At 40.5% G+C, this 22,272-nt stretch overlaps 1 protein-coding gene across 7 annotated transcripts in view; it reads left to right on the top strand.

Moving 5' to 3' along the window:
• Nucleotides 1-22,272, top strand: part of LOC106568675 (serine/threonine-protein kinase PRP4 homolog) — a 36,094-nt gene that overhangs the window by 2,842 nt on the left and 10,980 nt on the right. For all 7 annotated transcript variants that reach the window (XR_006758723.2, XR_006758728.2, XR_006758726.2 and 4 more), the window contains exons 4-10: nucleotides 8,562-8,702; nucleotides 9,177-9,258; nucleotides 9,501-9,708; nucleotides 11,202-11,275; nucleotides 12,578-12,668; nucleotides 12,907-13,054; nucleotides 13,728-13,865. Coding sequence is in view for 1 of the 7 variants with exons in the window: in XM_014139196.3 (XP_013994671.1) it covers nucleotides 8,562-8,702; nucleotides 9,177-9,258; nucleotides 9,501-9,708; nucleotides 11,202-11,275; nucleotides 12,578-12,668; nucleotides 12,907-13,054; nucleotides 13,728-13,865 (882 nt within the window). In the remaining 6 variants the exon portion in view is untranslated. The remainder of the gene's footprint in view (nucleotides 1-8,561; nucleotides 8,703-9,176; nucleotides 9,259-9,500; nucleotides 9,709-11,201; nucleotides 11,276-12,577; nucleotides 12,669-12,906; nucleotides 13,055-13,727; nucleotides 13,866-22,272) is intronic.

Below are 22,272 nucleotides of genomic sequence, written 5' to 3'. Positions count from 1 at the left end.
ACAATACCCCATAATGACAAAGAGAAAACAGCTTCTTAGAAATGTTTGCAGATGTATTAACAATAAACAACAAATGCCTTATTTACACAAGTATTCAGACCCTTTGCTATGAGAGTTTGAAATTGAGCTTAGGTGCATCCTGTTTCCATTGATCATCCTTGATGTTTCTACAACTTGATTAGAGTCCATCTGTGGTAAATTCAATTGACTGGACATGATTTGGAAAGGCACACACCTGTCTATAAGGTCCCACAGTTGACTGCATGTCAGAGCAAAACCAAAGCCATGAGGTCGAAGGAATTGTCCTAGACTCTTCCTAAAGCTGACCGCCTGGCCAAACGGGGGAGAAGGGCCTTGGTCCGGGAGGTTACCAAGAACCCGATGGTCACTCTGACAGAGTTCCTTTGTGGGCATTGGAGAACCTTCCAGAAGGACAACCATCTGTGCAGCACTACACCAATCAGCCCTGAATAGTAGAGTGGCTAGACAGAAGCCACTCATCAATTAAAGGCACATGACAGCCAACTTGCAGTTTTCCAAAAAGCACCTAATGGACTCTCAGACCATGAGAAACAAGATTCTCAGGTTTGATGAAACAAAGATTGAACTCTTTGGCCTGAATGACAAGCGTCACGTCTGGAAGAAACCTGGCACCATCCCTGCGGTGAAGCATGGTGGTAGCAGTTTCATGCTGTGGGTATGTTTTCCTGGTGCAGGGACTGGGAGACAAGTCAGGATCAAGGGAAAGATGAACGGAGCAAAGTACAGAGAGATCCTTGATGCAAACGTTCACCTTCAAACAGGACAACATCCCTAAGCACACAGCCAAGATCGAACACCTCTGGAGAGACCTGAAAATAGCTGTACAGCAACGCTCCACATCCAACCTGACAGAGCTTGAGAGGATCTGCAGAGAAGAATGGGAGAAACTCCCCAAATACAGGTGTGCGAAGCTTGTAGCGTCATACCCAAGAAGACTTGAGGCTGTAATCACTGCCAAAGGTGTTTAAAAGTACTGAGTAAAGCATCTGAATACTTAGTGGCAAGAAAAAGTATGTGAACCCTTTGGAAATACCTGGATTTCTGCATAAATCGGTCATATCAGTTGGAAATGAACTGATATTCATCTAGGTCACAACAATAGACAGTCTGCTTTAACTAATTACATACAAACAATTATATGTTTTCATGTCTTTATTGAACTCGCTGTGTAAACATTCACAGTGCAGGGTGGAAAAAGTATGTGTAACTGGTTGACCCTCCTTTGGCAGCAATATCCTCAACCAAACGTCTTCTGTAGTTGCGGATCAGACCTGCACAACGGTCACGAGGAATTTTGGACCATTCCACTTTACAAAACTGTTTCAGTTCAGCAATATTCTTGGGATGTCTGATGTGAACTGCTCTCTTGAGGTCATGCCACAGCACCTCAATTGGGTTGAGGTCAGGACTCTGACTGGGCCACTCCAGAAGGTGTATTTTCTTCTGTTGAAGCCATTCTGTTGTTGATTTACTTCATTGTTTGGGTCGTTGTCCTGTTGCATCACCCAACTTCTGTTGAGTTTCAATTGGCGGACAGATAGCCTTACATTCTCCTGCAAAATGTCTTGAGAAACTTGGAAATTCATTTTTCCGTCTGATAGCAAGCTGTCCAGGCTCTGAGGCAGCAAAGCAGCTCCAAACCACGATGCTCCCTCCACCATACTTTACAGTTGGGATGAGGTTTTGATGTTGGTGTGCTGTGCATTTTTTTTCTCTCCACAAAGTGTTGTGGGTTCCCTCGAAACAACTCAAGTTTAGTTTAATCTGTCCACATATTTTGCTAGTAGCGCTGTCCAGGTGCACTTTTGCGAACTTCAGACGTGCAGCAATGTTTTTTTTTTTTGGATAGCAGTGGCATCTTCCGTGGTGTCCTCCCATGAACACCATTCTTGTTTAGTGTTTCACGTATCGTAGACTCATCAACAGAGATGTTAGCATGTTCCAGAGATTTCTGTAAGTCTTAGCTGACACGCTCTAGGATTCTTCTTCACCTCATTGAGCATTATGCGCTGTGCTCTTGCTGTCATCTTTGCAGGATGGCCACTCCTAGGGAGAGTAGCAACAGTGCTGAACTTTCTCCATTTATAGACAAATTTGTCTTACCATGGACTGATGAACATCAAGGCTTTTAGAGATACATTTGTAACCCTTTCCAGCTTTATGCAAGTCAACAATTCTTAATCTTAGGTCTTCTGAGATCTCTTTTGTTCAAGGCGTGGTTTACATCAGAAAATGGTTCTTGTGAATAGCAGTCACATTTTGTGATTTTTAAAAATATATATATTTAAAAAAAATTAAAAAAAAATTTAGGGCAAGGCAGCTCTAACCAACATCTCCAATCTCGTCTCATTGATTAGACTGCAGGTTAGCTGACTTCTGACTCCAATTAGCTTTTGGAGAAGTAATTAGCCTAGGGGTTCACATACTTTTTCTTTCCACAGTGGTTCGTCCTTTAAAAGTTGCAGCACAGCTTGCGTGATGCCGCAGAATTCTATGGCACGTTATTTAAGTGCCAACCACTGGTAACATTAATGCTAGTTAGTGCTAGTTTGACCAGCAGAGGGCATCTTTGAGAAGCATTTGATAGCCTTCAGTAGTGGCTGTACTAGAAAATGTAAAACCTTTTTTTGTAAGAACACAGTATATGGGACTGATTTTAAGACATTTTGCTTAATTAATTTGCTTAATATTATGGTGTTTCTATTCCAAGAAAAACTAATATCCCTCTGGGTTTCCGTTAGGATGGAACGGAAAATATGTCACTGTACAACGTGACGGTCGGGAGTAGGCTACAGTACTTGGCTATTTTGCTAAAGAATCCCCGTGTCGTGCGGGAGACGGGTTCAATTCTCTGACGGGGAGGAAGGAGTAGGCTGTCCTTGTAAATAAGAATTTGTTCTTAACTGACTTTCCTACCCAAACGGAGATTCAGTGGAAATAAAAAGAGCAGCGCAAAACGGTGCTAAAATAGTTGAAGGCTATTGCTTCAAATCCTATTGCTTCTAACTTCAATATGCTCTTCAAATAAATAAGACCATTTTTTAACAGCACATTACTCAACACTAGTGGCGGACAGCACCGGGAGACCCATGAGGCGGCTTTTGGTTTTAATTCTGAATCCTCTATATGTAATTATTGGCAAAGTCACGTCATATTTTTCGATATACTGTAGGCCTACCATAGCGACATGAGTCTCAGTGTTGAGTAATGTGCTGTTAAAAGTGGTGTAGGTCTTATTTGAAGAGCATATTGAAGTTAGAATAGGATTTGAAGCACAAAGTATCAAAATACAGAGAGGTGTTGGTAAAGGTATATTGTCCTGCTAATAGCCCATAATGGGCTATAATAATACTGTACATGGTGTCCAGGTCAGGATAACCAAAACATTTCTTAATTAAAGACTATCAGAAAGAATGTTGTGACTTATTTTGATCCAAAGCCATGAATGAGTTAGTCACTCAGCTTTATGTAGGTGCCGGGCTATATGACTGTGCCATCAACTTGATAATATATAACAATATTTTGGAGGTTATTTCGTTTACAATCGCTCACTTTCGTTAAAAAAAAATAAAATCTGAATAAAGGCCAAAACATTTATTTCTGTTTTTAGAGGGAGAGAAACGCTGGGCCAATTATGCGCTGCCCTATGGGACTCCCAATAAGGGGTCGGGTGTAATACATCATATTTTTTGTTGTATTATTTGTATTTTCTGGTGGATTAAACTGAAATTGCAACCAATCACAGCCAACCTAACAACTAGCTACCTGCTAGTAGCCATAATGGTGCTGTACAACGTGACCGTGTGTGTTTTGAAAGAGTATTTTCCAGTAAGCAACGATTTCTTAACCTTAATTAGACAACTTTGTTCCAATATTTCTGTAATTCAGTGATATTTATTCCCATAGTAATTCGTTATGGATCCATAACTAAATAAACATCTGCATTTTGAAAGAGTATTTTTATCATTATTTATTAACGAAAGCATAAAGATGCTGATGAAGAAATACAGTACTGTACAGTATATGCTTTTACATTTGGATAATAAAGCATTTTGCATATATAAGCCACCTGCATTTGTTTATTAGGCTATAGCAGAACAGCACAACGGTCCGGACGGCCCTTGCTGTGCCTGGTGAGCAGTTGATCAAGTTCTGTTGTCAGAAGAGGAATGGAAATGTCAGGATGAACCGACGACCTGATGAAACTGCCAGGTATGTTGACTCTGAATGTCGGAGGTGGAGTTCCAGAGCTCACTGGTGTGCCTGGCATTGTGACTCCATCTCGTTCCTCGCCCTCTTCAACGCGTCATTCTCCGCCTGACTCTCCGCCAATGCCGCCTGGCTCTGGACCAATGCATCAGCTGTCGCCCGTATCTCTGCCTTCAGATAATGTTCATCTTTCTGCTGGTCTGCCTTCAATGACTCGATCTCGGTCTTCAAAGTTTGAATCTCACCCATGAGCACCTTCATCAGATGAGCAGAATGGTACTGCCCTGAGCCCCCATCGATTACAGTGGTCTATGAACAGGTACAGTAGGCGACAATACTGTAAAGTAGGCCTAATAATGCAAAAAATAATGCTTAAATCGACTGCTGGTCTTTACTGTGTGCTGCACATTTTTACATTGTATTCCATTTCCAGCGAGACTATTCAAGCCATCGACTCACTGATGAATGAAGGTGATGAGCGATCGTCTAAGGCCATCTGTAATCTGCTGGCATCACGGCCCAACATCAACATTGCTCTAATCACAGTTAGAAGACAGTTGAAGAAATTGGTGTGAATTTATGGAAAGGCTTGGTAAGACATGTTTTTTTATATGTAAAAATATATTTATATATCACATTATTTTTTCCCCCCCAGAACATTAACCATGTTTGTTCGCTTGTTTTGTACTGTTCTGTAGGTTCCACCTGATAATTCCTCAGACAAACAAAGAACTTTGCATCCTGTAGGCCCAGGCATGGATCAAAGCTGGCAAGACATTCAATGATGTCATCTTCACAGACGAATCAACCGTGGCCCTTGAGCAATTTGCTCAAATTTGCTACAGAAAAAAGAAAGGTTAAGCAATCCGAGTCCCAAGCATCCGCTCAAACTCGACGAGTGGGGGGCAATTTCTCGCCACGGATCAGGCCCAAATTAGATTTTTTAATGGTTAGCTTGGCTATTTACAAATCAAAAGGTACATAAAATATTGTAGCCCACAACGCACGGACTGCTATGTGTTCCACAATTCACTGTTGCCTCCTTTTTCAGGTATCATGACTCGAGATTTCTTTGAGGAAGAAATCAAGAGATATGCTGGACCCTATGTCAGAGAGGTGTTTTTGGGACCACATCGTTTCTTTCAAGTTAGGATTATAGCAATATTTTGTTATGTTTAGGCCTATGTATATTTCTAGTGTTGTACCTAATGTTGGCTGTTAGGCTAAATGTCTTTTTTTCTTTCTCCAAATGCAGTCAATGACCCAAAACACACTGCCGCCCGGGTTTGCATTGCAAATGAGGGCATAAACTGGGTCAAGATGCCAGCAGAGTAAGTAGACCTTTATGTAGTAAAATAAAGGTTAAATCAAAATAAATAAGTAAAAGACCTACAACACCTACGGTAGGCCTACAGTATATCAAAAAATTATTTTTTTAATCTCTACATGTAGGTCTACTGATTTTTAAACCCGAGCGAACTTGTTTGGCATCAACTGAAAATATTAATCCATATCTCTGCCAAGCCTACAAGCAAAGATGAACTGGTCAAGGCCATCAAGACGTTTTGGCAAGAGAAATTGACGATACTACAATGCAACAAATACATTGATCATCTCGACGTGGTCGTGGAGCTGGGTGGAAGTGCAACAAAAATGTAGTTTAAATAACCATCTGCATTTTGAATGTCTTTTTTTCTAGTTATTTTATTAACGAAAGCATGAAGATGTTGATGAAGAAATACTGTACCGCTGTTTTGAGTTAGAAATGTAACACTTCATAGTACTAAAGCGTTGAATACATTGCAGGTAGGGGGGATGTTCACACCTACAGTGGTCGGGCTAGAAAGTCTATTGTCCTGCTAATCGGGCTACAAGTGTTTGAAAACCTGTTTTCAAAATGCTACCATCTGTCCATCACTACTGTAAATAAAAACACCGTATCTTGTTTACATTCTTTATTGTAACCACAATGTTACAAATAATTTGTATTTACCTTTCCAATTACTTTTAGAGTTTGGGATTAATTTGAATAGTAATATGGTGTTTCTACTCCAAGAAAAACAAAAAACCCTCTGGGTTTCCATTAGGATGGAATGGAAAATATGGTGCTGTACAATGTGACAGTCGGGAGTAGGCTACAGTACTGGGCTATTTAGCTAAAGAATCCCGGAGACCGGGTTTCAATTTTCCGGATGGGGACGATGGAGTAGGCTGTCCTTGTAAATAAGAATTTGTTCTTAACTGACTTGTCTAGTTAAATAAAGGTTAGACTGAGAGTATAACATTTCTACACCCTAATTGTATAATTGTAGTCTAACCAATACCCAAACGGAGATTCAGCGAAAATAAAAATATCATTGGTTTATCAAGACCAGTCCCCATTCTTGGCTCAGAGCAGCGTGAAACAGTGCTAAAATAGTTGTAGGCTATTGCTTCATATCCTATTGCTTCTAACTTCAATATGCTCTTTAAATAAGACCTACACCACTTTAACAGAACATTACTCAACACTAGTGAGACTCATGTCGCCTAGAGTAGGCCTACAGTATATCAGAAAATATGAAGTGGCTCTCTGCCAATAATCACATATAGAGGATTGGAGGATATTTCTGTAATTCAGTGATATTTATTCCCATAGTAATTTGTTATGGATCCATAACTAAATAAACATTGGCATTTTGAAATAGTATTTTAATTTTATTACCGAAAGCATAAAGATGCCATTATTAGTTACATTGTTTTAGGTTGAACGTGCAGACTGGCACTAGGAACAACGGGAACGTTTCCCTAGTCAGCGCCGTTAGTGCAATGCCCCTTAAAGTGTTGTTCTGTACTACCCAGGGTGGGGGTCCACACCCCCCACTCCCTTCTTCTTCCCTTCCCCATGGGCTAGGTCCGTCTTCTGTGCGCGGGTCTGCAGCCCATCCCGTGCCACCTACTCTCGTGCCTTGAACCTCACACACTTTCAGTGGTTACAGCTGGAGAACTGCAAGGCAATCCCATTGTGCGCCATATGATCAATATATTGTCCTGCTAATAACAGGGTTAATAATATATCTATGAGAATAACCAAGGGGCTTTTATATAATTCAAAATTAATAATAATAATAGTCGTTTTGTGTAAAAATAATAATTTGGAGATTTCGATTTCAAATCATGTAAAACGAGCCAGAAAAAGCCCATTCTTGAACATGGGGTGAGACATTGTTACCAATTTGTAAATAAAGCTAGTTTCTAATTTCTAATTATTTATTTCTGTTTTTAGAGGGAGAGAAACCAAAAACCTACAGTCATCTCATGGGTCTCCCAGTCGAGGTCAGCACGGGCATTGAACCAGCATCTGTAGCAGTGTCTTAGACTGTTGCGCCACTCAGGCGCTACACATTGTGACCGGTCGGGAGTGGGCTACACTACTACAATAAGAGCAAAATAATCCTAACAAAATAAAATAATAAAAACCTTACTGTAACAACAGTTTTAGTAAGTAATACTGAAGTTGTGCACAATTATCAGTTTCTATTTAGGTTTATGTCGCCCATTCATTGTCAGTTAGTGACACAGTAGGACCCAAAAGCATAATCAATGCTCTAACTCCCCCTTGCGCTGGTCTGGAGCAATAAAGTGGTGACGCAGGGTACCGTACTAAACCAGAAATTACCGCAGCATAATCACAACTTTTATTACACAAATTACCTCTAAGTACCGCAGCATAATCAATGCTCTAACTCCCTCTTGCACTGGTCTGGAGCAATGAAGTGGTGACGTAGGGTACTGTACTGAACCACAAATTAACTCTAAGTACCGCAGCATAATCACAAAACTTTTAGTGGAGCAACCACTGTATGTAAATGTGATATTTCCGTTTAAAAAAAATTATAAATTAGCAAACATTTCTAAAAACCTGTTTTTGCATTGTCATTTTGGGTTATTGTGTGTAGATCGATGAGGAAAAAATCTAATTGAATCTATTTTAGAATAAGGCTGTAACGTAACAATGTGGAAATGTCAAGGGGTCTGAATACTTTCCGAAGGCACTGTAGGTCACTAGTCCTATTCTCTGTGCAATGAAGGTCTGCTTAGACTGAAACTTCGTTCTTTATATTAATATTTAAATACAATAACAATTTTTATAATGGAGAAAATTGCAACTCACACGTTTTGGGTTATGAAATTTCGATTATAAGGTGTTTTGTTATTCTTCATTCAATGGTAATAGCTATGTCATTAATATAAATGACAATTGAACAGCAGGATGTCTTCCATATTGCACCTGTAAGATGCTCAGGCTTTTTCTTGGCTCTTCTCCATAGGTCGTTGGATCGGTTGGGACGGAGGCTGCGGTGGCGTTCCAGATCCCAGGAGAGGAGATGGAGCCGGGACAGAGAGGACAAGTTCAAGGGCAGCCTCTCGGAGGGAATGAGGGCCGACAAGGAGGACTCTGAAGATGAAGTGTAGGCAGTGCACTAAGGAATTTTAGTTGCTTATACCATATGAAAGTCATACTTCTGCATCATGTCCCCTAATCTTTTGAATGGGCTTGACGATTATATCATAACATTTGTGGAAACGTAGTCATTTAAGGTGTGTATATATACAATTATATTTGTGTTTGTGGATACATTTACTTCTGCCAGATGCCTTTTATAAGTTTTGTCTTGAAAACCCTTCAAAAAGCCTACAAATGTTCAAGAACTGGAAAATGACAGATCACTTTAATAGGGTATTGCTTACCTCAGATTTTGTCTTAAGTGTTGACTGTATGGTTCATACACATGATTCAACATTAATCAATTTCAGTCTCATTAAACCAAACCATTTTTGTTTTAGGGCAGGCTTTTTGTAATATAAGCTTTTGTTCACGTGTGTGGGGAGGATGACCACATTGTATGTATTCGTCGAGAGTTGACGTGGTGTTTCCTGTCCAGGCTGGAAGATTACGATGTGGATGAGGAGGACGAGGAGGCTCTCATTGAACAGAGGAGGCTACAGCGCCTGGCCATCGTCCAGGTGGGTGATAAGACCTCAATAATATCATCCTCGATGCACTGATATTACTTTAAACAGAGCCACAAACAGCCATTTAATGTCATGATATGCCATTTACCCTGTATTATTGGTTGTCATCCACTGCATGCACACATGGCACACACAGGTGTTTGATTGTTAGTTCATCATGTGTGTACATGTTGGCGTGCCTGTGCCTGGTATCCATGCTTACATTGTGTGTCTATCTGTGTTCCCGTGAACAGAAGTACAAGGGAGGGAACGAGGGTAGTAACATGTCGGCACCATCGGAGCCCGGCAGCCCCCAGAGCAGCCCGCGCAGCCGCTCGCCGTCGCCAGACGACATCTTGGAGCGCGTAGCGGCCGACGTCAAAGAGTATGAGCGGGAAAACGTGGACACCTTCGAAGAAAACATCAAGGCCAAGCACAACCTCATCGAACAGGAGAAAGACGGTACACTGGTGTGTGTGTGTGTTCACCAAACCTGTGGCAAACTAAGACATATGAAATACTTTCAGATACTTGAGGCAAATTTGATTTAGTTTGCTCAGTACAAACACCATGAAGTATGTATTGAAAGTATTTGACATATGCATTTGACCCAGGTGTGTGTGCGTGTTTTTGTGTCATGCTGATAGAAGCTCATGCTGGTACATGAATCAGTAGTGGGGATAGAAACTAGAGGTCGACCGATTAATCGGAATGGCCGATTAATTAGGGCCGATTTCAAGTTTTCATAGCAATCGGTAATCAGCATTTTTGGACACCGATCATGGCCGATTACATTGCACTCCATGAGGAGACTGCGTGGCAGGCTGACTACCTGTTATGCGAGTGCAGCAAGGAGCCAAGGTAAGGTGCTAGCTAGCATTAAACGTATCTTATAAAAAACAATCAATTTTAACATAATCACTAGTTAACTACACATGGTTGATGATATTACTAGTTTATCTAGCTTGTCCTGCGTTGCATATAATCGATGCGGTGCCTGTTAATTTATCATTGAATCATAGCCTACTTCGCTAAACGGGTGATTTAACAAGCGTATTCGCGAAAAAAGCAGTGTCATTGCACCAATGTGTACCTAGCCATAAACATCAGTATATTTTTTTAAACCTGCATATTTAGTTAAAAGAAATTAATGTTAGCAGGCAATATTAAACTAGGGAAATTGTGTCACTTCTCTTGCGTTCATTGCACGCAGAGTCAGGGTATATGCAACATTTTGGGCCGCCTGGCTCGTTGCGAACTAATTTGCCAGAATTTGTACGGAATTATGACATAACATTGAAGGTTGTGCAATGTAACAGCAATATTTAGACTTATGGATGCCACCCGTTAGATAAAATACAAATGGTATAGAGAGAAATAGTCCTATAATAACTACAACCTAAAACTTCTTACCTGGGAATATTGAAGACTCATGTTAAAAGGAACCACCAGCTTTCATATGTTCTCATGTTCTGAGCAAGGAACTTAAACGTTAGCTTTTTTACATGGCACAAAATGCACTTTTACTTTCTTCTCCAACACTTTGTTTTTGCATTATTTAAACCAAATTGAACATGTTTCATTATTTATTTGAGACTAAATAGATTTTATTGATGTATTATATTAAGTTAAAATAAAAGTGTTCATTATTCATTCAGTATTGTTGTAGTTGTCATTATTATTATTTTTGGTCCTCCAATAATCGGTATCGGCGTTGAAAAATCATAATCGGTCGACCTCTAATAGAAACATCATTTGTTTTATTTTGCATGGCTTCAAACTAATACTATTGATGGTGATCGAGTTACAAATGTAGTTCCAAAGTCCATTATTCATTATGTCATATCCTAATTCTTATTTATAAATCAAATGTATACCCTTTTGACATCAGCAGTATTCACAAAATGCTTTTACAGTTTAACAGTGCTTATAACTTTACTCCCTTTCTTTCTTAGAAGGAACCAACCCTAAAAAAACATCCGCCCCTGATATGTTCACCGAATCGGATGACATGTTCGCCGCCTACGATGTGAGTACTCCTCCTGTTGCTATGATTCCATTCCGATTCTGACCACCATGACGTGTTCGAGCCTTCAACTTTTAAATGAAGTTGTCTATGGAATAGGATTACGGCAGATAGTTGCACAGTGTGGTGTCCGGGTCACCTTTGTATTACTGTCCAAACAAGCTTCTGTCAGTGTTAACTGATGGCTTTCACGTAAATCATTAACTGAGGTCAGTGGGGAACTTGCACGTTGATCTCAAGTCAGAATACCACCTCAACTGTGGCTGAATAGGTTTTGTATTGCAGCCTGACAGTCAGACCCGGGTTCAACTAGTATTACACTGATCAAAAATATAAACACAAGTGTTGATCCCATGTTTCATGTGCTGAAATAAAAATCCCTGAAATTTTCCATACGCACAAAAAGTTTATTGCGCTCAATTTCTGTGCACAAATTAGTTTACATCCCTGTTAGTGAGCATTTCTCCTTTGCCAAGATAATCCATCCACCTGACAGGTGAGGCATATCAAGAAGCTGATTAAACAGCATGATCATTACAGAGGTGCACCTTGTGCTGGGGACAATAAAAGGCCACTCTAAAATAAGATGTCTCAAGTTTTGAGTGAACATGCAATTGGCATGCTGACTGCAGGAATGTCCACCAGAGCTGTTGCCAGAGAATTGAATGTTAATTTCTCTAATATAAGCTGCCTCCAACGCCGTTTTAGAGAATTTGGCAGTACGTCCAACCGGCTTCACAACCACAGACCGCGTGTAACCACGCCAGCCCAGGACCTCCACATCCGGTTTCTTCACCTGCGGGATCGTCTGAGGCGGCGTGGGGGGTGGCGCTGAGGACTGTTTGTGTCTGTAATAAAGCCCTTTTGTGGGTAAAAACTAATTCTGATTGGCTGGACCTGGCTCTCCAGTGGGTGGGCCTGACTGCCAAGTGGGTGGGCCTATTGAACTCCAAGGCCCACCCATGGCTGCACTCCCTGCCCAGGAATGTGAAATCCATAGATTTCCATTAATTCATTAATTTCAATTGACTGATTTCCTTTTATGAACTGTAACTCAATAAAAATGTTGAAATTGTTGCATGTTGCGTTTATATTTTTGTTCAGTATAAATTATTATTATATATTTATTTTATTCTATGAGTGTTTGATTGAGCCTGCTTGTGGCGCCAGATGGATGTGATTTATGCTTTTGGGACTATTCATTTGGTTCCATTGCGCCAGGCAAGCTCAATCAAGCACACTTAATAACTTATTACTTGAAAGGATATATATATATATTTTTTTTGTGATTTGTGGTCACTGCAGAGTGCAAGGCTTCGAGCAGCAGGCATCGGGAAGGACTTTAAGGAGAACCCCAACCTCCGAGACAACTGGACAGACGCAGAGGGATACTACCGTAAGTCCATGGGGCACAAAGTTCCTTCCTTCCTTTGTTCCTTCCTTCATTTGTTTGTTAGATTGTTAGTTCATTAATCACTCAGAATGAAGTGTTTTGGTTAGATCTATTCTGTTGTATGGCGATACGTTTGTGCACATTTGTGCATTTTTAATCTACATTATCCGTCAAAATTGTTAGAAGAGAAAGTTCCCTATTCATAACCCGCTAATATATTCTGTCTTTTGATGTTTGACAGGACTCAATATCGGGGAGATACTGGACAAGCGGTACAGCGTGTACGGCTACACGGGCCAGGGGGTGTTCAGCAACGTCATCCGCGCCCGAGACGTGGCCCGCGCCAGCCACGAGGTGGCCATCAAGATCATTCGAAACAACGAGCTCATGTGAGTGTCATTCTACCAATAGTTAGTCCTGGGCCCTGTTCAGCAGCTAAATGGAGGGAAACAGGGGAGATATTACCTGAACTTGCCTGTTGCAAAAAGTTTTGCTCGGTGTGCGCCACTGAACACAACTCATCAAACTCATAATGTGAACTTTCCCTCATCATTATGCCTTTGTTACATGGAAGAGGCTTGTATTTAATATTTTGACAAGGGTAGCCACCTTCCTCCTGGAGGGATGGGTGTGTAGGCTTTTGTTCTATCCAGGCTCTAACACACCGGATTCCACTAACCTCTACTTCTTTAGCTGAATCGGTGTGTCAGAGCAGGGCTGGAACAAAAGACTGTGTATTCATTAGTCTGATTCCGTTGCAAAACGTTTAATATGTTGCAAAATGTTTTGCAACGGAAACCATTTACTCCAAATGGAAAACGAGAGTTTCTATTGGACAAATTAATCTATGTCCCTCCCAGTTTGGTTCCGTTTGCTTCTGTTTGGTTCCTAGAGTAAATGGTAAACGGTTTCAGGTAAACGGTTTCCGTTGCTATATGTTTTGCAACAGACTAATGAATACTCCCCAGTACACCCAGTAGCACTCCAGGTGGACCTGTCTTACTGGGACACCAGTGTGTCCATAACTTGAGACTCATCCCAGTGATCTCTCTCTCCCAACAGGCAAAAGACTGGGCTGAAGGAGCTGGAGTTCCTTAAGAAGCTCAACAATGCTGACCTGGATGACAAGTTCCACTGTCTGCGCCTCTTCCGACACTTCTACCACAAGCAGCACCTCTGCCTGGTCTTCGAGCCTCTCAGGTACACACACCAACAAGGCCACTGGCTCCCCTAGATTGAGTACAGTGTTTCCCCTTTCACTGTATAGGCAGTAGGGCTTACCCCATTTAGCTGACTGGTCGATTGTTTGGTCGATTGGCTGTTGGTCGACCGAGATTTCTTTAGTCAAGCAGTAGCATGGTGTACAAAGCTCTATCTGATTCGCGCCTGTCTGAGTGGATTAATCCATTGTAGGGGCCGTGGGGATGGCACAGTACACTCTAAGACATTTGCTACTCAAATTGTATATGGTTATGTAAGAACAATGGTGCAACACTAATACAAATTATATTGTTTTATAACAAGTGCGCTTTTCTCCCCGTTGGATAGCGGTCGCTGTCCGCGGTCCTGAAACGCATCAGTGCGCTGTTTAATTGGCGCCTTTTCCTAGACCATGTTGCTATGTGCATAATAGCAAAGTTAACCAGCATATTGGGTGTTGAGAACAATGCGGTAGAGGCAGCAGCAGAGTTAGGAGATGAGAAAACAGCCCCTGCCTTAATTGTCTAAGAAAAGTGAGGAGAGAGGAATCCCCAACTTGAGAGAGGAATCCCCAACTTAATCAATAGCCTAATTGTTAAATGTGCCTGGCTTTATAAATCATCCATATATACTGTATCTACAGAAATAAGACAGATCCTGCTTCTGTTGCCTGTTTGAGTGTTTAATAGCCTACTGAATCCGTTAGCACCAAGCCTCACGCAACCACAACATGTCGGATAAACAATTTCACAAATTCGTCTGTTTTTTATCTTTGCAATGCTGTAATAAAGGCTTTATACTTTTTGTTGTTGTTGTTGTTAGAACAGCCTCTCTGGTATTATTTATAAGTTATTCACACTGTTCCAAATTGTCCGAAAAATAATATGATAGCCTTCGTTTTTCTAGATCCTTATTGTTATTATTGCTATTATTGTAATGTCATTAGCATTAGTAGGCATAGTATAGCGGCCTTGTATAACCACCATCGAGCTGTAGGCCTAAAGGCGTCAGCATGCTTCAGTTCGGCTGGCGGCTAATCGAAGTCATCTTGGCGAACTGAACGTGTGTGCTCGCAAAAAAAGCGGAAATATTACTGTTTGTCCATTTTGAGACAGATTAAGAAATTTGTCATAAATTGGTGTTTTTGCCGAGGAGATCTTAGTCGCACAATTTTATATATAACTAAGATGTTTAGTGCAGTATTTCTAAATGAAAAAATATGCATGAAAATGAATCTTCTCTCGTTGAATGACAACAGACTTTACTGAAGAATCCCTACTGTTGACCAATCAGACAAAGGGGCGTAGACTTCGGCTATCGACTTCGGCCACCGACTTCGGCTACTGACTTCGGCTTGCCTGAGAAAATGTTTTGTGTGTCCGAACAACCGAAAAAAACCTTACCAAAGTCCAAAACGAACAAAACACCACAAAAAGAAAGGATGACCAAGGCACTCTTCATATAATTAGTTAAAATGCCTTTATTTGTATGACATGTTCAATAGAAACAAAGTTTTAAAAATCTGACGCGTTTCGGTTGCATGGCCTTCGTCAGGGAGTACAAGGAAATAATACAATGTCCTCTTTTTAACAGCTTTTCCAATTAGCCCTAATTTGAAGAGGGAATGGTTGCAAAATTGATTGGACACACCTAGTAAACAATACTATACACATTAAAAAGTGAAATCCTGTAGCTATGTTATCAAAAAATTAAACTCCAAGCTAGAAGTATCAGAACACCTAGAAAGGTAGTTCTAACCTTAAATATGACTGGGAGAAGTGCCAAGAATAAGAAAGCAATATATTCCATAGTACACTAGAACACAGCAAACATGAACAACAACAGTCTAAACTTAGCTGAGGGCAATTGAGCAAAATGTCCACTAGATGACAGCAAATGGACCTATCACGACCCTACAGGAAGGGTGAGAAATCCATATCTTCATTTAAACCAGGGTACTTAGTGGCCTGTAGTTTGTAAATCCCCAAACTTTCCCTTTGGTTTAACTGTTTAAGACGGTCCTCTTTTCTAATTGAGGTCCGGAACATGGTCAATACCCATAGCTTGTAGGGAGGCAGGGTTGCCATGGTGTAAGGACTTGTAGTGCCTTGCCATGGGGTAGTCTTCCTTTCCTACCCGTATGGCGTACTTGTGTTCCGCTAAGCGGTCTTGAAGGCGTCTCTTTGTCCGTCCAATGTAGAACACCTTGCACTGTGGACATTCCAATCTATATATGACATGAGTGGCTTTGCTGTTAACCTGTTAGGGCTAGGGGGCAGTATTGACACGGCTGGATAAAAAACGTACCCGATTTAATCTGGTTACTACTCCTGCCCAGTAACTAGAATATGCATAGAATTATTGGCTTTGGATAGAAAACACCCTAAAGTTTCTAAAACTGTTTGAATGGTGTCTGTGAGTATAACAGAACTCATATGGCAGGCCAAAACCTGAGAAGATTCCATGCAGGAAGTGGCCTGTCTGACAAGTTGTGTTTCATCTGGGCTCTTTTTATTGAAGATTTAGGATCTTTGCAATAACGTGACACTTCCTACGGCTCCCATAGGCTCTTAGAGCCCGTGAAAAAGCTGAAGGATATCGAGGCAGGCTCTGGCTGAAACACATTATCGCGTTTGGCAAGTGGCCGCTCAGAGTACTGTGGGCATAGGCGCGTGCCCGAGTCGACCGAATGCTTTATTTTCTTTCCTCTGTTTACCTAAATGCAGATTCCCGGTCGGAATATTATCGCTTTTTTACGAGAAAAATTGCATAAAAATGGATTTTAAACAGCGGTTGACATGCTTCGAAGTACGGTAATGGAATATTTAGAATTTTTTTGTCACGAATTGCGCCATGCTCGTCACCCTTATTTACCCTTTCGGATAGTGTCTTGAACGCACGAACAAAACGCCGCTGTTTGGATATAACTATGGATTATTTTGAACCAAACCAACATTTGTTATTGAAGTAGAAGTCCTGGGAGTGCATTCTGACGAAGACAGCAAAGGTAATAACATTTTTCTTATAGTAAATCTGACTTTGATGAGTGCTAAACTTGCTGGGTGTCTAAATAGCTAGCCCTGTGATGCCGGGCTATCTACTGAGAATATTGCAAAATGTGCTTTCACCGAAAAGCTATTTTAAAATCGGACATATCGAGTGCATAGAGGAGTTCTGTATCTATAATTCTTAAAATAATTGTTATGCTTTTTGTGAACGTTTATCGTGAGTAATTTAGTAAATTCACCGACAGTGTTCGGTGGGAATGCTAGTCAAATGCTAGTCACATGCTAATGTAAAAAGCTGGTTTTTGATATAAATATGAACTTGATTGAACAAAACATGCATGTATTGTATAACATAATGTCCTAGGGTTGTCATCTGATGTAGATCATCAAAGGTTAGTGCTGCATTTAGCTGTGGTTTGGGTTTATGTGACATTATAGGCTAGCTTGAAAAATGGGTGTCTGATTATTTCTGGCTGGGTACTCTGCTGACATAATCTAATGTTTTGCTTTCGTTGTAAAGCCTTTTTGAAATCGGACAGTTTGGTTAGATTAACGAGAGTCTTATCTTTAAAATGGTGTAAAATAGTCATATTTTTTAAAAATTGAAGTAATAGCATTTCTAAGGTTTTTGAATAACGCGCCACGGGATTACACTGGCTGTTACGTAGGTGGGACGATTTGGTGCCACCTATCCTAGAGAGGTTAACCTCTATGGGCTAGGTGGCGTCCCACCTACTCAACAGCCAGTTGAATCCTGTGGCGCGTTATTCAAATCCTTAGATATGCTATTACTTCAATTTTTCAAAAATATGACTATTTTACACCATTTTAAAGATAAGACTCTCGTTAATCTAACCACACTGTCCGATTTCAAAAAGGCTTTACAACGAAAGCAAAACATTAGATTATGTCAGCAGAATACCCAGCCAGAAATAATCAGGTACCCATTTTTCAAGCTAGCATATAATGTCACATAAACCCAAACCACAGCTAAATGTAGCACTAACCTTTGATGATCTTCATCAGATGACAACCCTAGGACATTATGTTATACAATACATGCATGTTTTGTTCAATCAAGTTCATATTTATATAAAAAACCAGCTTTTTTACATTAGCATGTCACTAGCATTCCCACCGAACACTGCCGGTGAATTTACTAAATTACTCACGATAAACGTTCACAAAAAGCATAACAATTATTTTAAGAATTATAGATACAGAACTCCTCTATGCACTCGATATGTCCGATTTTAAAATAGCTTTTCGGTGAAAGCACATTTTGCAATATTCTCAGTAGATAGCCCGGCATCACAGGGCTAGCTATTTAGACACCCAGCAGGTTTAGCACTCATCAAAGTCAGATTTACTATAAGAAAAATGTTATTACCTTTGTTGTCTTCGTCAGAATGCACTCCCAGGACTTCTACTTCAATAACAAATGTTGGTTTGGTCCAAAATAATCCATCGTTATATCCATACAGCGGCGTTTTGTTCGTGCGTTCTAGACACTATCCTAAAGGCTAAATAAGGGTGACGAGCATGGCGCAATTCGTGACAAAAGAATTCTAAATATTCCATTACCGTACTTCGAAGCATGTCAACCGCTGTTTAAAATCAATTTTTATGCCATTTTTCTCATAAAAAAGCGATAATGTTCCGACCGGGAATCTGCGTTTAGATAAACAGACAAAGGAAAAGAGAGCATTCGGTCGAAGCAGGCACGCGCCTAAGCCCATAGTACTCTGAGTGGCCACTTGCCAAAAGCGATAAAGTGTTTCAGCCAGAGCCTGCCTCGATATCGTTCAACTTTTTCCCGGGCTCTGAGACCCTATGGAAGACGTAGGAAGTGTCACGTTATTGCACAGATCCTGAGTCTTCAATAAAAAGAGCCAAGATGAAACACTACTTCTCAGACAGGCAACTTCCTGCTTGAAATCTTCTCAGGTTTTGGCCTGCCATAGGAGTTCTGTTATACTCACAGACACCATTCAAACAGTTTTAGAAACTTTAGGGTGTTTTCTATCCAAAGCCAATAATTATATGCATATTCTAGTTACTGGGCAGGAGTAGTAACCAGATTAAATCGGGTATGTTTTTTATCCAGCCGTGTCAATACTGCCCCCTAGCCCTAACAGGTTAATGAAATGCTCGACGTAATACTCCATTTTAGAAGCTGTGTCAACAAAATACTTTTTCTGTGCAATATTTTTGTAACAAAATACACTCTCTGATGTATCACGAGGCACTCCCCTTCGCAACAAGTTCTCTCTGTTAAGTAATCCAGCTCTTATACCTGCATCTTTGAGGACTTGAATGCTGTAGCCGCGATTCTCCAATTCAGCAGATTTGACACTGTAGTCTATTTCCTGATTGCAAATTCTGCGGACTCTTTGGAATTGGCCAAATGGAATGTTTTGTTTTAGCCTTTTGGGGTTAAAGCTGTCTGCTCTCAGAATGGTATTCCCATCTGTAGGCTTCCTAAAGATTGATGTGTGCAAACAACCTTTGTCATTTTTACTGATGTCGAGGTCCAAAAAATGGTTTGTAGTTATAGTTAGTTTGATGTTAGGGTTAATGCTGTTAAGGTATTGGTGGAAGGAAATAAGTTCATCTTCTGAGCCGGACCAAAACAGGCAAACATCATCAATATAGCGTCCCCACCATATAATCCGGTCAAAGAAATGGTTATTAGAAGGATCCAAAATGAAGTCATTTTCACATTTACCCAAGTACAAACCAGCATAGGAAGGGCTGTAGCAAGCTCCCATGGCACATACTTTGCCCTGTTTTAAAAATACAGTCCTGAAAGATAAAGATGTTATGATTAAGAGTAAATTCAGTCAGTGAGACAAAGAATTCTGTAGGAGGCATCTCAGTTTCAGGCTGGGTACTCAAGAAATGGTGCATAGCTGCCAATCCTTGTTCATGTTCAATGGTGGTGTATAGAGACTCCACATCCATGGTGACTAAAAAGGAAGCTGTATCTATTAGAGGTCGACCGATTATGATTTTTCAACGCCGATACCGATTATTGGAGGGCCCAGAAAGCCGATGCCGATCAATCGGCCAATTTTTCTTTTTTTTGTACGTTTTTTTTAAATTTATTTGTAATAATGACAATTACAACAATACTGAATGAACAATTATTTTAACTTAATATAATACATCAATAAAATCAATTTAGCCTCAAATAAATAAGGAAACATGTTCAATTTGATTGAAATAATGCAAAAACAAAGTGTTGGAGAAGAAAGTAAAAGTGCAATATGTGCCATGTAAAAAAGCTAACGTTTAAGTTCCTTGCTCAGAACATGAGAACATATGAAAGCTGGTGGTTCCTTTTAACATGAGTCTTCAATATTCACAGGTAAGATGTTTTAGGTTGTAGTTATTATAGGAATTATAGGACTATTTCTCTCTATACGATTTGTATTTCATATACCTATGACTATTGGATGTTCTTATAGGCACTTTAGTATTGCCAGTGTAACAGTATAGCTTCCGTCCCTCTCCTCGCTCCTACCTGGGCTCGAACCAGGAACACATCGACAACAGCCACCCTCGAAGCAGCGTTACCCATGCAGAGCAAGGAGAAAAACTACTCCAAGTCTCAGAGCGAGTGACATTTGAAATGCTATTAGCGTGCACCCGGCTAACTAGCTAGCCATTTCATATCGGTTACACCAGCCTCATCTTGGGAGTTGATAGGCTTGAAGTCATAAACAGCGCAATGCATTGCGAAGGGCTTCTGGCAAAACGCACGAAAGTGCTATTTTGAATGAATGCTTACGAGCCTGCTGGTGCCTACCACCGCTCAGTCAGACTGCTCTATCAAATCATAGACTTAATTATAACATAATAACACACAGAAACACGAGCCTTAGGTCATTAATATGGTCGAATCCGGAAACTATCATCTCGAAAACAAAACGTTATTCCTGTTACATTGCGCAACCTTCAGTGTTATGTCATAATTACGTAAAATTCTGACAAATTACCCAAAGTGTTGCATATACCCTGACTGCGTGCAATGAACGCAAAATGACACAATTTCACCTGGTTAATATCACCTGCTAACCTGGATTTCATTTAGCTAAATATGCAGGTTTAAAAATATATACTTCTGTGTATTGATTTTAAGAAAGGCATTGATGTTTATGGTTAGGTACAGTCGTGCAACGATTGTGCTTTTTTCGCAAATGCGCTTTTGTTAAATCATCCCCGTTTGGCGAAGTCGGCTGTCTTTGTTAGGAAGAAATAGTCTTCACAGTTCGCAATGATTTTAAGAAAGGCATTGATGTTTATGGTTGGAGCAACGTGTACCTAAGCGATTATATGCAACGCAGGACAGGCTAGATAAACTAGTAATATCATCAACCATGTGTAGTTAACTAGTGATAATGATTGACTGATTGTTTTTTATAAGATAAGTTTAATGCTTGCTAGCAACTTACCTTAGCTTCTTACTGCATTCGCGAACCTCGTGGAGTGCAATGTAAAGCAGGTGGTTAGAGCGTTGGACTAGTTAACCGTAAGGTTGCAAGATTGAATCCCTGAGCTGACAAGGTAAAAATCTGTAGTTCTGCCCCTGAACAAGGCAGTTAACCCACCGTTCCTAGGCCGTCATTGAAAATGAGAATGTGTTCTTAACTGACTTGCCTAGTTAAATAAATGTCTAAAAAAGAAAAAAAAAGAAAAATCGGCATCCAAAAATACCGATTTCCGATTGTTATGAAAACTTGAAATCGGCCCTAATTAATCGGCCATTCCGATTAATCGGTCGACCTCTACTTTGCAGCCTTGCCTAAAAATAATCTTTGGGAAAGTGAACATAGAGTCTGTAAAGACATGGTCTTATTGATGCAAAGATGCTGTTTGACGTCTGAGAAAGTCTGCTGGTTCATCCTTGGGAGCAATTTCCAAAAGCCTGAAGGTACCACGTTCAGCTGTACAAACAATAGTATGCAAGTATAAATGCCATGGGAACACGCAGCCGTCATACCGCTCAGGAAGGAAATGCGTTCTGTCTCCTAGAGATGAACTTACTTTGGTGCGAAAAGTGCAAATCAATCCCAGAACAACAGCAAAGGACCTTGTGAAGATGCTGGAGGAAACAGGTACAAAAGTATCTACATCCACAGTAAAACGAGTCCTATATCAACATAACCTGAAAGGCCGCTCAGCAAGGAAGAAGCCACTGCTCCAAAACCGCCATAAAAAAGCCAGACTACGGTTTACAACAGCACATGGGGACAAAGATCGTTCTTTTTGGAGAAATGTCCTCTGGTCTGATGAAACAAAAATAGAACTGTTTGGCCATAATGACCATCATTATGTTTGGAGGACAAAGGAGGACGCTTGCAAGCCGAAGAACACCATCCCAACCGTGAAGCATG

The sequence above is a fragment of the Salmo salar genome, chromosome 14 (genome assembly GCF_965601325.2).
Source record: "Salmo salar chromosome 14, fSalSal1, whole genome shotgun sequence".
NCBI lineage: Eukaryota > Metazoa > Chordata > Actinopteri > Salmoniformes > Salmonidae > Salmo > Salmo salar.
Note: the sequence above shows the minus strand (reverse complement) of the source record. Positions and strands in the feature narration are given on the sequence as shown.